General features: G+C 39.7%; 2 protein-coding genes across 2 annotated transcripts in view; one reads left to right on the top strand and one right to left on the bottom strand.

Annotated features, from left to right (window-relative positions):
* Positions 1-5,183, bottom strand: part of CCDC146 (coiled-coil domain containing 146) — a gene marked incomplete at its 5' end in the record, with an annotated part of 67,824 nt that extends 62,641 nt beyond the window's left edge. The window contains one exon of the mRNA XM_082762067.1: positions 5,031-5,183. Within this exon, the coding sequence (XP_082618193.1) occupies positions 5,031-5,183 (153 nt within the window). The remainder of the gene's footprint in view (positions 1-5,030) is intronic.
* An 8,271-nt stretch (positions 5,184-13,454) lies between these two features.
* The window catches only part of FAM185A (family with sequence similarity 185 member A), a 57,942-nt gene continuing 52,704 nt past the window's right edge, over positions 13,455-18,692 (top strand). The window contains exon 1 of the mRNA XM_082777742.1: positions 13,455-13,800. Coding sequence (XP_082633868.1) covers positions 13,461-13,800 — 340 coding nt within the window. The 5' untranslated portion in view covers positions 13,455-13,460. The remainder of the gene's footprint in view (positions 13,801-18,692) is intronic.

Raw genomic sequence — 18,692 nt, 5'->3', positions numbered from 1 at the left:
GCCATCAACCTCAATGTTAAGCAGAAACAGAAAACAATGCTATAAGATGATGTGTCAAATCTACCACTCACACAAGTCAGGAGAATAGGATATGAACCAATATTATTTTTTAAGTTCTTGTTCACCTTTTTTTTTCTGATCTCAGCAAGAGAAGAATCCATTTGGAAAATAATAACTGGATAAAAATACCCTCTATTATCGATTATTATTACGTTTACACAATCAAGACAAACGGTAGGTCTAATTAATGGTACAGTTCTACCCAAACAGTATGCCAACATTCAGAATTACACAGGGGAAAAAATAACTGTGTTTTAACTGCTGCTTTCTAAGCAATTACACGGAGTTGATGACTTGTATGGAGATGTATAATCCACCCTGAGAAACAGAAATTCTCATCTCTCTGTGGGGAAAAAAAGCCCCTTTGCTTACATCTGCAGTTTAGCCTCCATATGCTAAAACAAAAGATAACAGATTCTTCTTAGCACAGATCTTTAAGGTTGTGTTCATTAAGGAGTACATGAATACAGGTTTTTGGAATAAAAAAACTGTTACTGTTCAATGAGCATTGCTCTGGCTTCCTCACCACACCATTGTGCTGGCAGAACCGCCGTAAGAAACGGCTGGATATATGCACAAGGTTGCCCTGGTTTGCAACATCAGGTCTCATATAGGTATTTTGAGTGAGAAAAAGGGGAAAGAAGGAAATAGTTTTGGAACATAAGACAATAATATGCTTGTCTCTTTAAGGCTTGTGAGTCTCAGAAATTTCTGAGGAAAGGCCAAAGCAGAAGACACTGCAATTACAGGTTATTCCTTCTCCCAGTCTCACCGCCTTCAGGGGCCGTTTCCTCTGTGTGGCACAAGATTTGCACTTGATAACATAGAAGAAACAACACATTGTAAATAGTGCTTGCTTTCAAACATACTTTTTAGAAATCAAAAGAAATGCTACTTGCTTTATGATAACTTCAATATATCCAACAGACTCCTGGCTTGGTTTTCACTCAATTTCGCCTTGTAAAAAGAACTTCTCAAGAGGAAGAGCATATTACATTGGGTCTGTTCTCCCTCCTGCTGGTGAAAGACATCTGCAAATTCATCCCACTCCTTTACAGCTTCTAACAGGCATTACGACTAATTAGAACAATAGAGTTTCCCATCGCAAACGCTAATCAGATTTTAACATCCATTATGCAAAATATTGCTCGTTTGCTGAAAGCTTTTACAATAAAACACAGACTCTAGCTTACAGCCACATTATCATCCCTAGCTCACTTTCCAAGTGACCATATCAACAAAGTAAAAAATGTTTATTTAATTAGCAGTTAGATTCCTGTGGGTGGAGGCAACATCTGTCTTTCCTGTCTGTGCCAGCATATTAATATAGCTTTTCTTTTTGTGCCAGGAGACTTTGAAGCATGTAACACATGAGTGTGCCAGGATCAGCTTAAGTTTGAAAATATTGCTTGCATTCAACAGCTGTGTTAAGATTTTCACATCTTTGCTAGAGCCCATACATGTTTGAAGTGTACTGAAGCAAATTAGCCACTGCTATGGTTACCAAAAAAAAAAATAAATTAAAAAAAAAAAAAATCTATATTGGTCTACCAAGCTAACTTTTGTCTAAAAAAATTGAAGTTGTTTATGACTACCTTCCATCTACCTTCTAACCTAAGTTAGGAGAGAATTAAAAAACAGCAAAAAGTAAAATAAAATAAAATAAAATAAAATAAAATAAAATAAAATAAAATAAAATAAAATAAAATAAAATAAAATAAAATAAAATAAAATAAAATAAAATAAAATAAAATAAAATAAAATAAAATATTTTCTGGAGTGGCATTGTCAAATGTCAGAATGCCATTGAAGAAATATATGAACTACTGATTATTAATATTCCTATCTGAAAGCTGTAGCCAACCTTCATATAATAGTGGAGATGAGAGAAAAATGAAAAGTACCTTTTGCTCCTAAAACTACAGTCAAGCACTGAACGCATGCATCATTTCACGGCCAGCTCTTCTAGCTAACAGCCCCACATGAATCAGCTTCAGATCAGCAGAAGTGTAACTTGCTTGACATGTTTCTGTATTGTCACTGTATTGTTGTCTTCGGTAAGCACAGACACTTTGCTCTAGGTTTCCAGTAGAACCAGGATTCTGGTTAATATTTTTTTTAATAGCAGCTCTTCACTTTTGGTAGTAATGGGTAAGAGGTTCATTAACCTCAGAAAGACTCCAAGATTCAAAATAGTGATGAAAAGTATTCTTTGATCACTAACTGAGAGCATGGTAAGAGACTTCCTGCTTCCCAATGGGTGGTGGCAATAGGATGCTTGGACACTGGCAAAAAGAAATGTAGTGTGACAGTGACAATTTCCATCAAAAAAGCAGTGCAAATGGAAGATTTGATGCTGGCTTCAAATTGATTGCACAGTACATTTTATTTTTGTAGGATACAGAGTGCACCAGTCTGCATTAGACCAGTCAGAGAAATCTCACAAAGGAGTTCATTCTTCTGCAAGTTCGGATTTAGCACATAAAGGGACCATGTTCATTAGCAGAAAGGGGTTACTGTGGTACCTTCCAAACAAGGTACTTCCAAACAAGTCCACTGCATTTGGCAAATAGTAACACACTTTTTATTCAGAAGTGAAGCATTTTACAGAACGAATAGCTCCCTAGAAGTGTCCACTATGAAGACATGCATGATAAATATTGTAGAATACTTTTTCTTGTATTTTTTTTAATAGATGTACACATTTCAGAGAACAAAGGAATATCTTTCTAAACCAAGAACATGCCAACAAAAGGAAGAGAAAGAAAAAGCACACCATAGAAAAGCTCAGACATCATTCTTGATTAAAACTGAACAAGAACTGCTGACATTATACTAAGTGAAAAAGGTCTCAAACAAGGGGAGCTACCCTCCCACCATTTTATTTCTCTCTTTTTTTTTCTTTTTTTTTTTTTTTCAGAAAAAGAGGAGATTGTATCTAATTGAAAATCATTAACACCATGCAGACTGATTTATTTCTAATGGTGTATACTAGAAGAAAACAGGATATGAGATACACAAGACAAGGAATTCAATTAGCAGTGTTAGAGCAAAAGTCTTTATTCCGAGGACACAACAACTAAGGCTAAAAGAAGTGGAAAGTTCATTTTGTGAATATATGACAGTCCTCTAACCAACAGCAGTGGAAGTATTGAGCTAGGTTGATGTCATCTTGGTAATACATGTAAATAAAAACACTGGTGAAAAGAAGCAAGTCATGATGGACTGAGTGGCTTTTGTTCAAACCTCTATCCAGTTTTTAATATTTTAACCAACCCCCTACAGCTAAAGAGGGTTACTGTGTGTTACTAAAAAGGAAGGAGAGAGAGGTCTGCATGTTTGCCTTTTTGCAACTATCTGCTATTTACATGAGAAAAACAAGACTGGTTTGACTGGAAGGTGTCCTGCCAGAGAGACTATAACCATGCTCAGATAAGTCTTAAAATATCTAAAGTTGTCCATTCTGATGAGTATTTGCTGCAGAAATAAGCAGCCAGTAAACCAGAGAAAATATAATATGATTCAGTTTCTGTGGAAAAAAAAATTGAAAGCTGTTCCAAGAGACTAAAGCCAATATCAATGCAGCAACCTCTATAGTGACCAAAGTCATATATTTATCTCTGAATCATGTATTAAGTTCAATAAAGGAAAACAAAAATATGGCAGTGAAAGAGAAGAAATGTGAATAAGGGATGAAAAGTCCAACTGACTCATGTAGCACAAGTACTAACTGTTAAAAAGTATGGTAAGAATGAATGAGTCAACTAGTTCCCCTTTAAAAAATGACAAAATGACCAAAAGAGCTCATTATGAAATCCTGTGTAAATCGTTTACTTTGGTTTTCCACAGAAAATTTTTCCCAAGTTGGGAACAACTACTAATACTAAAGTTACCTTATATTTCCCCTTAATAGTTTTCTATGTTATCTGAGTTAAACAAGTTGGCCTTAAATTTGACATGCAGAATAACCTCCTAGGAAAGATCTTTTGGGAAAAATAATCAGTCAAATGATCTGAGTATTTCCTAGAATGAGGCTAGAATAATAATATTTTTTCCCATGATTAAAAATAAGGAAAACAAAGTAAAAATAGCATATATACTTTAGAATACTATTATACCATTTAGTTTTATTTTACTGTGGGAGGGGTGAGGGCATCTTATACCAGGTGTATGCTTCTTGTTGGTATATCAAAAATTCCAACACACCTGAAAATCTTTAGAGAACGTACATGAATATCTGGAAAACAAAGTATTCCCCAAAGTGCAGATTCCATACTTTCAGTAAATAGGAGGATTTCTGTAAGACAAGAGGTCAGTTGTCTTTGAGGTTTTAACTGCTCTGGACTTTTAAAGAAGAGTTTAATGTTTTAAAGAACAAATTAGACAAATATCTGCTGAGTATTTACCTCAGTGTAAATTGGAATCTCTATATTCTTAATGTCTCTTCTGGCATTTAATATTGAGGATTCCATTCAATATCCTGAATTCTAAAACATTTCAATTAATCTACAAGCTTCCTTATAAAAGAAAATTCTGTAAAAGAAACTGAGTTCCAGAAGGTTTCTTCTATTGTCATCAGCGATTCACTGATGGAGCCACTTAGCTTTGATTTTTCGTGTAGTTATCGAGTCTTTTTAAATTTGTGATGCAATAACTGCTATACCTAACATGCTACAAAAAAAAAAAAAAAAAAAAAAAAAAAAAGATCTTCTCTCTAGGTCCATTCCCCTTACAGCCATGACCACTGACAGAAATAACATGGATATCCCTTAAGCACACCATCCCAAGAAGTATATGCTCTGCTTCTACTTCACAAAACATTCACATAACTTAGAATAAAAAATAAAGAAGAATTAGGGAAGCTCCAGATAGCCTATGGTAACTATTAACAATGAAATATACCTTTCAGGTTAATTGTTTTTAACACAATATGCACTGCTATAGATAGAGAAAGCTAGGGTGCGTGGTACCTCATCTAAGCACTGAAATGCAGGACTCGCTGTTACATCAGTTGATCCCTCATCTTGGGCATAAACAGTTGGAGCTAGTGCACAGATAGGTTGCTCCTCCTTGATTTCCAATTCTGTGTCACTGGAACTGGAATCTTCACCAGCTTGACTCATTTTTTGAAGCTCTAGGAAGTAAGAGAATACCAAAACTCAGTTAATTAGATCCTGGGGTACATGTGACTGTGTAAGATAAACATGTAATGTAAAGAACACAACATCGACACGGGAGACCCACATTCAAACAATGAAAGCCAGAATGTGAGAAATCTGTCTGGGTCCACAATCATAACTGCATGAAAGACTTCTTAAGAGGCAGCATTATCCCTCCATCATTGTCAACTGTTGACTATGCTACCTTTATGTAAATATTTGAGAACACAAAAAAACAATATTTCTTAAAGAGCAGGCTTTGAATAACAGATTCAGGTTGGAAAACACCTCTGAGGTTATCTAGTCCTCTCTTCTGCTCAGAGCAGGGCTAACTTCAAATCTAAATCCAGATCCTTAGGGCTTTGATTAACAAAGTTTTGAACATCATTGGAGAGCCCAAGTGTTGCCTTCAGGTAGGTGTTTATAAATGAAATGTCCAGGTGGATGGTAGTGGATCTTCTCTATGCCATCTCCATAGGCCTAATGAACAAACGTGCTTTCTCTTTTCTCCACCCAGCATAAACCCACCCTTCACTTTGTCCCCTGACCTTGCAGGGAGCAAACACATAGAAAGGGAGCCCCTTCACAGAACATAGAGGTCTTGAGGACAAGACACAGTCTTTGTGAGCAATATCATTAAAATTATTTGTGTTTCTAAGTCATTGTACTGTGAAACTTAAAAAGACAAATAAATAAATAACTAGACCAAAAACCACCACCAACAACAAAAAACAACCAAACCAAACAAAACAAAAAAAAACACATGCAAAATGAGAAAACATGGAATAATATCTGAGAACAGGAGGTAGAGAAATACTGGAAACAATAATTATCCTAAGATCTGCTCATGTCAGAGTTCTTATGTAGCACACTAACATTTCAGTTATGGAGCAAGTCGCATTTTTAGCATCTGTGGCCTGTGCTAAAATAATATGACCTTGAGAAATATCCAAGTGAACTGACTACTTGAGGAAAATCCTACAGGATTGAAGTAGTATTTTGATCTCTAGTGCGTGGTAGGATCTGGTTTTTGTTTGTTTGGTTGGTGGTTGTTGTTGTGTTCTTTTTCCAAAAGACAGAGTGCTAAAAGAGGCTAACATGCAGATTTTATAAACATAGCTTTATCCCAAATTAGAGAAAACAGTTCAAGAACAAATACACAGAGAAAGAGATAGAAGAAAGTTGGAATAAGTAGAGTTTTTGAAAAGGATAACTTTCCTACAATTATGTCTGGGCAAATCCCAACTTCACAGCTCTCCATAGGAATAGAAATCTCCAAGATCCCTGCACTTAGAACAGCTAGACCAAGGGCATTTACTTTTGAGCAAGGTGAGACCTAATGAGAAGTTACTATAACTTTATGTAATTTCATTTTGTGGTTATGATCCCAGATCAGTACTTCAGGACTATGTTCTGAGGCATCAATTATCAGAACTGTCTGAGGCACGTGCAAATACAAAGCCAGAACAGGGAATGGGAGGTTGAATATGAGGGACACAATGCTCCTGGCACCTTGATCAGACACAGCAATGTCAGTCAGGTCCGTACTTGTCCTGATATCAAATGTTAATAGCTGACAAAAACATCTTCTGATGTAACAGTATTTTAAAGAGTTTTTTATATTCAGAATTTTAAAATATTGACCTTTTGCATGAAGGTGGCACAAAACCAGACAAATGTTTTAGGAGAAAGTTGTATGAGATACAGAATGTCCAGAGTCAATAAACATCTTACAAAAGAAAGAGAAGGGATGGAGAACCCCTCTGGCACACAGAAATCTCTCTGGCACACAGAAATCTAGCCATGACATTCTGCAAGTATGGGGAGCAAGTATGTTTGTAGAGCAAAACACAGAGAAAAAGTGAAGACAGGGCATGTATGGAAGAATTCAAGCATTTCTTGCCAAATTCATGACAGCAAATTCACATTCACTACTTAGAATGCCAATAGTTTAGTTCAAAATTTCGGGAGAAAGATTGCTGATGGCTGCAAGTATTCACCTGACTCTATTGGATTTTTCTAGAGTAACTATTATCCAAAGTAACTACTATGCAGAGAACATTGTATTCTGCTGTAGTACAGGCACGATAAAAGCTGCCAAACCGTAGGACTTACATCTGATTATCTTGACAGCATTCAGCCATTCACATAGTGTATGGGGAAACTTTTCTCCTTTAAATTTTTTTTTTTATCATAAATCAAAAAGAATCAAAATTAAAACCATAATAAAATCAATGAAGTGTTTTTTTTTTTTTTTTTTTTTTTTTTTTTTTTTTTTTGTGCATATGGCAATAGTATATATTGGGTTTCTCCAATGAAACAACCAGAGTCATTTTACGTTCCCAAACCAGAAATCTGATGGTTCAGAAAAATGTGATTTCTTTATACATCTGTGGTGGGAAAATGGATAAAAAAATGTTGTGCTGTGCATAGCCACCTTTTGAAAAATCAGTTGTCTGTAAAGGTAGTGAAACTTGTACTGAAGTATATGACATTCTTCAGTGCTTTTTGGAATTTCTTCAAGAACAGTTTGACTTGTAGAGAGATTTCAGCAGCTGTATTTACTTATGGAAAAAAAAAAAAAAAAGCAATTTCATGATCTCTCCTGAAGGAGTCAAAACATTGTGAAACAACTGCAAACACTGCAGAGGCCAAGAAATAAACTCTGAAGCACTGTACATAAGCATGTATACACTATTGCTAAAAGAGAGTTGTTTTTCACCAACAAAAGTGCTGAAATTTTTAGAATATGCATTTCATGTTCATGTCTGCTGCTGGTGCTTTTGTGACTCTGAATATATTGGAAGGATTTAGGAAGTGGGAAAAGTACAAGTGAAACTCCAAACAGAGAGATGCCAAAAATTGAGAACTTCATTTGTGTAGGCATTTTTGTTCATACTTGTATGTGAACCAGAGTTGATGCAAATCAAACATTTGCAGTTGATGCAAGATAACACTCTTCAGAGAATGGTAGTACAAAAAAGTCTTTGCTAGAGACTCCAATTTGCTGGGCAGAAAGAAAATAAAAACAATCTCCTGGATATATACAAGTTTAAAACATAATGATAAAACACAAATACAGAGACATCAAACAGAGGAGAAAAATTAGCCTTAGCTAGTGTGATAAGCACTAAGAGGGAAGGGAAGGGAACGGAGTTGCCTTTTCAAAATATTAGGAAGTGGTACTGTAACAAAAGATATGCAAAGTTTAGTATTCTTCAATTACCTACTATGGAATTAAATTTAAAATCTAACTTACAGAAAATCGTATATGTAAAATTCAAAAAGCAAAGTGGGAAAATTATATTTTTGTAGTATGTGATAAAAGGTTTAATTCAAATAGAAATGAAAGCTCAAATTATTTATACATTTACAGAATAGTTCAATAAACATGGATGTTCTCAAACTGTAGAACTGCAAATAATACCAAGGCCTTGGAATTACAAGTCCATTTTAGAACCCAGGTCAAATCACACTGAGAACTGTCTTGTGACACAGCTTCAGGACAGCAATAACAAAAGTCCAGAATCAGATTCCCAAGATGAATTCCAGCACCTTCATTTCAGTACCTTTCCAGCAAACAGCAGCTAGGTCATGCTTAGCTGCATTGGCTCTTTCCAGAATGACAATTGCAAAAAGTAGTAAAATTAGTAAAATTGCATTCTGAACATGAAGAGATACAGCTCTGTGTATGCAGGTGGATCAGCTAGACTAATTAAGAAGACACAAAACTTGTAATAGTCTCTGTTGAGGGAAGTACACTTCAAGTGATTGACTTCATTAACATACCGTGATGAACCCATTAAGCCTTATCTTAATTCCTTGCATTTACTAAATGAATTAGAAAAAGATTCTAGTTCAGAAAAGTGTCAGTAAGATTTTGATATTAGTTACCCAGTCTTACCCTTCAAGCCCAACCAGAATGTGATTTTTTAATTTTAAGCACAATGACAAAAATACATAAAGCACATTATTTTTCTCTAAGCCATTGTTACAGGAATAAAGATATGATTTCATTGTTAGAGTAACATCAAATTGTTTATGTTGTTATTGCTGGAGACAAAACCTGTTGTACGATGAAGAGAATATGTTATATTAATGCCTTTTAAACTGTTTTATGAAAACTTGTATATGAATGTATATTCAAGTTAATTTATACTTCCAATCTGATAACTTCTGAGACTCTGAGGTCTGTGAAATGAATTAAAACAATGAGCAGTTATTTGTGCAACTAGGCTAACTCCAGTGGACATAGAGATGCAGCTTATTACTAATATTGAATGTAGGTTCACAGATGGATTTATAGATGTACATTATACATTGACATGTGTGCTTCTTTCGTTCATTATGAAAATTTAATTTCTTAAGCTATTCCCTCACTCATTCTTTGCTGCCACACAAAACTGATATTTCATTTAAACTCGGTTAGTTAAATTGGTATAAACTGACATGTAAATGTTCCAACCTACCAAAGGCTTTTTTTGTTTAATACAGGAACACAAGTCTAAGGTTTAGACAAGTTTAGATGAAGAGGTGCAAAGTGAAACTAGGTTGAACTGAGGCCATAGACATGGATCTCCTTCCATAGCCAGCTGCTGGATGTTGTGCACCTTTCCCTTCTTTTGCAGGGGGGTTCCTTCCTTCTCTCTCACCACTGATCTTGAGAGGAATGGCCATAGAATTAGTTTCTCAGGCAAAATCAGCTAAGGAAGCCTGAATATTTTCAAGTCAATGATATGAGCCTAATTGGCTACTTTTGCTAGAAGTCAGCCACGTTCCCATCTGTCCTGCTTAGAGAGGCAGAAGCAGCACCCAGAGCAGAGAGACAATGAACAGAACAGATGAGCTACTGGGCATGACACAGAGTATCTATCCACATCTTTATGCTGCTTCCTTTTGCACATGGATCTTAACTAATAAACGTGACTCTGAAAGCAAAACAGCTGACTGAGTGCTTTATACTGAATGAGTAAGAAAAAAGGTACACAATTCAGCTGGAACATCCAAACAGTGAAACCTGGAAAGACCCAAAGCCAACACTGGGTGCCTGGGGGCAGGCAGAAGAATCCTTCAGTCACAGAATAGTGGTGCTTCCCCAAACTCATCCACTCTCCCCTTAAACTCATGCAAAACGTTCAGTATCTACAAAATCTGAGGGAATGGAGTCTCTCACCTCACCCCTGCGTGACGTGAATAATCAGTTCTTTCTGCTTGTTTTGAATCACCTAGTTCTTTTACTGCATGAGTCACTGAATAATCTCAACCTTTCTGTGCCACTAGGTGTTTTCTACCACTGTCTCTTCATTTGGTAACCCTTTCTGTAGGATGAAGAACCCAACCTACCTGCTGTTACTAATATGAAAGCCCTTCCTACTGTCCCTGTCATCTTTTCCAGTTTTTCCATATCTTCTTCAAAGAGAAGGAAAGAGACAAGATCTGCAGATGTGATTGGTAACAATAACATCTGTGTACCGTGGGTTTATTCAATAGCCAATTGATGTTCTTTTTATCCCCTAAGATCTTATTTCCTAATGCTTGTTTCCTGAAGTTGAAGTTTACAGTCTGGTCAATAGCAGGACCTCTGTTTTAACTGGGCAGAGCCAGTGCTTCAGCATGAAGGGCTGTGCCCTTAAAACACAAAGCTATGTCAACATTAAGTGATAGCTGAAATTAAAACTACATAGTATACAATAGGGTATTATACCCGTGTAATTCAGAGCGATTAGACTGTACAGTTCCATAGACAACTATTTTGGGGAAATGGCAGCATACTGCGTACCTAAATTGCTTAACAATTTCTGTTGTGAGTTCCCTTGTTTCTGTTTGTTTTCAAGTCCCTGCTGTTTGGGATGGAATCACCCTGAGCCCCCCACAGACTTTAGCTGCTGGAGTTAGATATGGCTAAGATAAGGAGGACTTGAATGGTGAAGTTTGTCACTTCCCTTTTCACTTGGTTTCCATGCGGAACTTACTTTCCTCAGAAAATATCTGGTAGTGTGACAAACAAAAAAACAACCCTGAAATCCAAACCCCTGTGTGTTCCGGAGACAGCCTCTCTTTGCCACCCCTGAGCAGAAACTGTTACCATCACTACACACCCACTAGATTACAGAGGAAAACAAACAAAAAAGCTTTGCCTACCCACCAAGCCCAACAGATGACTTATTAAGAAATAAGAAACTTCAGGGAAGGAGTTCAGAAAGATGCTGAGAAATCTAAATTGCCAGCTATGACAAATGGATTTAAAAAATGTCATAAATATATTTCACGGTAGAATTGCATAGGAATTTTTAATAAACTTTAAAACAAAACAAAACAACTATATCCTGACACTAAAATTCTTAAGCTTTATATGAAGGAACACTGATAAGCAGCTAGCCCTGTGTGTGGTAAACTTTGCTCAAACACTTTCTGTTAACTTGATCTGTTAACTTGATTTTTTTTTTTTTTTTTTTTTGAGTGTTCCTTTGGGGACCTAGGAGTTGGACTCAATGGTCCTTCTGGATCCCTTCCAACTTGGATATTCTATGATTCTATGATTAACTTGAAGTGTTCTTGCAGGTAGGAACCTCAGCACAAGCATAACATCAGCAAGAATACCCCTACAGGGCATAATCAACTAGAAATCAATCAAGAGCATGCAAATAAAACTGAATCAACATTATAGCCAAAATATAGACGGCATAAGTAAAACTTTAAAAACCTTTAGTTTATATGAAGAAAGAACTCTTCCTAGCAGTTCCTCTTTTTTTTTTTTTTTTTCAGTATTTATAAATACATTTTGAAGGATGTTTAGGTACCTCGCATGAATATAATGCAGAGAAAAAAATAAAAATAATAATAAAAAAAAAAAAAAAAAAGGAAGGCAAAACAAAACTGCGCTGCACTTAGCCAGGGTTTTGAACTCTTCTGGTCCCCGCGGCAGCGAAGGGGACTCGTAGGGCTGGCTGCCACCCGGCGGCAGCGCCTTGTAGAGCCTTGCAAAGCCTTGTAGTGCCTTGCAGAGCTTTGTGGAGCCTTGTAGCACCTTGCACTGCTGGCTTACTGCTGCTGCCTCAGCAGCTTGTGGAGTGAACAGGTAGATTCAGTATTCGGGCTCAACAGCAAAAAATCCTTAATATATATATATGTATGTATGTATGTATGTATGTATATGTGTATTTCAAAAATCAGCTATTTCTAAAGACCTGGAAAAATTCACATCCATCCCTCGTCTCGTCCCAAGATATTTCATGGTTCGTTTTTCACTCTCCAGAATCCTGTTCCTCTGCACTGAGCCAGTGTACGGCAGGCAGGCCCTTTTTGGGTTTCATTTGATGATTCTTGAGGCTGAGCAATGCAAAGCAAAGCAGTGAGTGAAGCGGAGAGCTCTGCCGGTCAGCACGAGGCCTTACCGAGCCTTCCACTGAGGAAATGACCGCCGGACAAGGAGCGCCAGGGCTGCCTTCCTCCCCTTGGGCTCACAAATACGCAACCTGTGGCATAGAGACAGAGACAGACGTGAGGGCAATGGGACAGAAGGAGCTGGGCAAGCACATGCCCTATTGGGTGGCTTGTAGGGTTATTTATGGGAAAAACACCCCCACCCTACAAAATGGCACCATGGGGTGTAAAAGGGAGGACCCAACAGACATCCCCGGGTTTCATTAGCTGTTGTGGCGGGGCAGCCCCTTTCTGTGCCCCCCTCAGTGCTCGGGGGCACGGCCCAGCCCTGACCCCACAGAACTCCCCAAACGTCCCTTTATTTAAAAAAAAACCCTGTACAACAGCACCGCGGGCTGGGGGGAGCACAGAAAGCTTTTAGCTGAACCCAGCGGCTCCCCACTCGTCTACAAGCCGCAGAGAACCGTTGTTTTTAAGGTGATTTATTTATGGAGGACGCGACAAATGTGGTGCCCCCCCCCAACCCCTGAGGCGGCCGCAGCCCCCCCCCAGCCTCACCTGCGCTCCCCGCCCGGCCCCGCCCGCGGCGTCCCCGTCCCCATGGCAACGCGAGCCCGCCTCCCCCCCCCTCCCTTCCCATTGGCTCCAGCGCCGCCCAATAGCGGCCGAAGGCGAGCCCTCACCTCCCGCCCCTTTCCCCCCCCGCCGCCCATTGGGAACACCCAGGTAGTTCCGGCGAACTACGACTCCCAGGAGCCTCCGCGATGGGGGCTCTCTTGGCATCACGTGACTTTGGCGGGGAAGGGACAGTGGAGGAGGAGGAGGGGGAGGAGGAGGTAGGAAGGGGGGGGCTCCGCCATGAGGGCGCTGCGGGCGGGCTGCCGCTGGTGGCCCCGCGCCTGGAGCAGCTCCTCCGCCGCTCCCGGCGGCTCCCGCAAGCCCCTGAAGGAATGGGAGCTGGCGGTCGGCCCGCGGGGGAGGCTGCGGGTGCGGCTGCCCTGCGAGGTGAGCGTGCGGCCGCTGGAGCCGCGGAGGAGCCCCGGCTCCGAGCGCCGGCTGCTGGTCACCGTCCGCGGCGACAGGCGGGACCCGGAGCGCGTCCGGGTGCGCTACGACGAGGAGCTGCAGCTCGCCGCCATCGCCGCCGATGGAGTGGGCAGTGGGGCCGCCGTGGAGGTCCGGGCGCCGGCTGAGTTCGGTGGGTGCTGGGTGCCCCTGCGGGGTATTTGGGGAGCCTGAGGGTGGGGGTGGCTGCGTGGCCCACCTCGGGGTTAAAATCATCTGGAAGAACGCCTGGACAAGGCTTCTTGTACAGACAAACCACTTCTGGGAGCCGCCACAGCCGCTGGTACCAACAAGCACCTACCTACAAATCCTTTCTGAGGGCCACCATCATCGCTGGTAACAGCAGACATCCCAACCGAAACGCTGATGGTGGCCGTAAGTTTAGGGATGGCAAAGGGTGAGCTTGCTGGGATAATTCCCCTTGGTGAGCTTAGGGAGCTGTTGAGCCTGGGTTTTGGTGGTTGATGATGTTCCCCCCCATCCTGCTGCTTTATTTTTTCTGATGCTCTGCTGCAGCTGTGCTCTGAGATGTGGTGAATAATCCCATTCAATTTACACTTAATGTGCCTCATCTGTGAGGTTCTTGGACCACCGTGTTATGTTTCCTCAGTTACTGCTTTTCTTAGCTGATACAGCAAAGGCATTCTGAGCCTTCCATCTTTTTACTTATCTCTGGTTTGTCTCATTTAGGAAGGCCATACTGATTCATGCTATGAATCCGACTAGTTTGCTGTCCTGTCTCCAGCAGCAGGCATGAATGGATGCTCAGGGAAGGAAGAGTAAGAACAGGACAAACAGCCAAGGGTGCTGTCAGCTGTTTTCAGCTTGGGCATCTTCTGAGCCTGATACAGAACCTCAGACCCTCAGTGGATTTCTCTTCTAAGTGCTTGTCCACATGTCACATGTGTGAACAGCGCCATGGTGAAAGCTTTCTGGCAAACTCCATGCCTTTTGGCAAAGAATGCCCTGAGGTGTACTGTCCATTGAACTGCTTTTTTCTTGGACAAGTGCGCAGTGTTCCAAGATCTTCAGCAATTTGATAGTTTTAACAATTCTGAATAATTTAGCTGGTGAAAAGTTTTCAACCTTGCTATTCATACTGATTTCCGAGTTCCCAAAGTGTTTGAGATGGTGCATAATTTATAGTTAAAAGTCAGAAAACAATCCAGTACTCTGTCAAAGACTTCTGAAAGTCCAAGTTTGTTTGGGAGCAGATCAAATGTTATCAGTGTATTCGTTGCCTCTTTCACCAAACAGTAATAGTGTCATGAGGCAGGAGTGTTGTCTTCTTGTAGATTCAAGTCTTCCCTAAGAGTTATCTATCTGCTACGTTCTTATTTTCTTGGATTTTTCTGGTTGGTTTTCTTTTTCCTGCTTGGCACGTACAAAGATGACATTGGCCTCTCTGTAGCTTGCTAATAGATTTCATCCCAGGATTACAAACAGTCAAAACAAAACCCATCATTCCATTCATAACCCTTCACTTCTCTGACAGAACTTGTCTGTTTATTGTAGCCATTTAACAGCAATCTTATACTTTGTTTTCTAAAGGGTATTTGAGGGACTATTTTGTTACTTCATACTTGTTACTCTTTTTTTGTGGGATGAGGGGAGAGAGTTCATTGTGTTTAGGCCTGGAAAATCTCAGCCTTCATAAAGAGCTTGAATATGGAGAACCTCCCTCAAGGCCTTAGTAATGAATTCTAATAAAAAGAATTCATTTAGCCTTCCTCATGTTTTGAGGTTATATTCTTATTATACATTGAACATCAACTAACTCAGCAGACAGTCCCAGTCTTCTTCCTCCTGGCGCTCTTGAGATGGGCTTTATTAGCTTCTAGGTTTCTAAGCAAGTCATTCCACTCAGTTTTGGGGTAAGATTATACAATTTAGGTACCCTGTGCAGTCTGTGGATTATAGTCACCTTCTACTACCTGGTGTTTGTTACACCATAATTAGCACAATGTTAGTATTGTCTCTTTGTGCTCTTATCTAGACATACCAGATATCAATCTCTTGATGTAAATATTTTTTGTACTCAGTGAAGCTACATGCCAGTAAGGTTCCACTTCAGCTCTTGCATGTATTTTGGAATCTCTGAGTGGTAGTTTGTTTTTGGGTTGTTCCTTTTCCTGTGGTAGGAAAGAAGTGTCCATTAAACATCAGTGCACAAGATCTCACTCCTTGGAAAATGCATCTCAGGCTACAAATAGTGTCATAGAAGGCTCTGGACTCAAACAAGCATACAATCCAAATCACAGGATTGCTTTGGGTAGAAAAGGCCCTTAAGATCATGAAGTCCAACAATGCTGTAAGCATTCCTCTCTGAACACTGTGGCTTTTCTCTGGCCTTCCTTGCCCACGTGAGGGTGTTGGCCCTGTTCTGTTTAGACTGTTTTATCTCAGCATTTTTCTGTCACTAGACTGTAAGAAGTTAAGAAGTCGATGTGAATGTCCTTATGGTATTCTAGCTAGTTTCCTTTTTAGAAGTGAAAGCATTTCATAACAGCTTTTGCAATTTAGGTTGGAACTTATCCAGGAAGCTTTAAGTTGGTTAAAACTCCACAGAATCTGATGAACATTTGCAGAACGTGCTGGATGAGAAGTTTAAATACACACCTTAAACCAGAGGCAACTGGGGTTAACCCTACTGGGCTGACTGCCGAAGGAACCTCTGTTTCTGTTCCAGTGGCTATTCTTGTGCTGTGCATAATCTTTCAATATCCTACTCAATCTGACCATCCTCTGACACATTTTACCTTCACAAATGATAGATACTGATGAATTGCTCTTTAATCTAGCAGACTTTTTTATTTATTTTACTTCAGGTTGTATACATCTTAGCTGTTTATTCCTGGACAGGAATGGTGTGGGCATATAGCTGTAGGTTGTGAGTCTGCTCATCACGTGAAGGGAATCCCACTTGGCATCTAGAACAGCATGTGCTGACTAACCCTGGAACCAGCTAGTTCTTGTTAGTGTATGTTGACTAACTCCTTGGATAAAGCAAAATGAGGTCTGGCATAACCAGAATTTGAGAATCATCCTTCTTTTCTGCCTATGTAGTTCTTATGTTTAGTTTTAGTAGGTATGTATTATTAGAATTATAGGGTAATTCACGTTTGATAGGGGCCTCAGGAGGTTTCTAGTTCCAGGTTTTGAAACCTCCAGGGATGAAGACTCTACAACCTCCTTTAACAGACTGTTCCAATGCTCTTCTGTATTATACCCTGGGGAAGGAGACAGCAAAGTCGTGTAGGAGAACCATCAAGTCTGAAGCAGTGGCCAAGCTTCCCTGAGTAGAATACCAAAATTCTGTCCCCTCAAGCATTCCAGGCCTGGGCCAATTTAGAAGCCAGTGCTTTTTTTTGTTTGTTTTTTTTTTTTTTTTTTTTTTTTTTTTTTTGTCTGGTTGTTTTGGTGCCAGCTCTCTCCTTGTTAGAACTTAACTATTCCACATGAGCCTTATGTAAAGCCCATAAGATCACTTTCATCTTTGGTTAAATACTGTAGATTCTTTCAGACTTAACTAGGCAAGCTGAAGGCATGTTTGGGTCTTGAAAGCTGCTGTGACTCACCAATATAATAAAATTATGTTATCACTTAAACATTTTTTCATCCTACTTCTGAGGGGAGAACCCAGGATCCTGGGAATACTTGTTTCTGCTTTTTGTACTTTTGTAAATGTACTGGAAAACAGATATGTTTTCAACAGTGTATTTTCTTAAGTATTAACATATTAACTGAGTTGAGAAACAACATCATCGGTCTCTATTCCTAAACATGACAGCCTCAGAGCAGCAAATACCATAATCTGCTGCCCTCGATAAATAGGACTGAATTATCTTAACAAGTATGGTCATGTACTGGTAAGCTTCCCATACAAGCAGAGAATTGGATCATCATGAAGTATTTCTAGTGGTTCAGTGCTAATGAGTCACTTTGAAACATGCTGATAACCTATTTATTTTAAATATTACAGGTTAAGGTGGTATTTCTGGAGTGCCTCTGCCTACAGTCTCATACCACAGGTCTTTTTATTCCCGTACACATTTATTTTCAATGCAAGTCCTCTGCACCTTAAAGATCTTTATGCATTCTTCAAGCCTTGTGTGGCTGAAGTTGGCTGCAGCCCTCAGCTTTGCCAAGGAGAAATCAGACTATTTGTGGAGCTTTGGCACTGAAATGGATTGTAACCTATCCCTCCTTTTTTGTCGACTTTCTGTTAGCAGTATTATCCAGCTCTTAGCCTGCCTCTTCTGGGAGTCACTTATTCTTGCATCAGGAAGCCTGTTCACGTGACAGGCATTCCTTGTCCACTAACTCTTCCTCAATAAGGCTAGCAATACTGTGGCTCTGGAACGTGTGTTTCCAGGCCAGAAATGCTGTGTTTCTTAACAGCATGCATGTGAATTCATGGACTTCTGCATCCTGTTTTGGCACAGATCTTTGGTACATCTGGGAGTACATTGCTAGTCTACTTTTCATATAATGGCTGTAACGTACCAAGCAGGATCAGAAGTTTTTGTTGTTTTTACTCTTAGCAAATTCTCATTAAGCTGGTATCATGGTTGAACTGACTGTTCTTAAGCCGCCTCCTCTTTTTTTTTTTTTTTCTTGACAGAAGTAACAAGAGCTAGAAGCTGCCACGCTGATGGAATTTAAAGGCTTGCACAAGCAAGCTGCCTTTGTGTATTATCTGAAAGCAAGGTAGCAAAAGCCTTGGATATAGGCTCTCCCGAGGACCATGCAGTTTTCCAGTGGGTGAACTGAGCAGTTTTGAGCAAGACAGCTTGTATTTCAGAAACAATACTATTTTCTTTTTTGAACTCTCCAGGTTTATGCTGTACAGGGACATGCTGTTTCAGGCTCAGATGTGTGTGCCTCTATCAGTGTCTTTCTGCGAACTGCATTTAAACAATCCAACTACTTCCCAGGAAAGAAAACACTTTGGAAATGTCTTGCCTACACATCTCAACAAGTTAAAAGCCTGCAGATCAGAATTGATCAAATTGAAATAGCTCT

Source organism: Aythya marila (genome assembly GCF_965140915.1).
Source record: "Aythya marila genome assembly, chromosome: 1".
NCBI classification, from domain to species: domain Eukaryota; kingdom Metazoa; phylum Chordata; class Aves; order Anseriformes; family Anatidae; genus Aythya; species Aythya marila.
The sequence above is the reverse complement of the archived record's forward strand: the minus strand, read 5'-3'. Positions and strand labels throughout refer to the sequence as shown.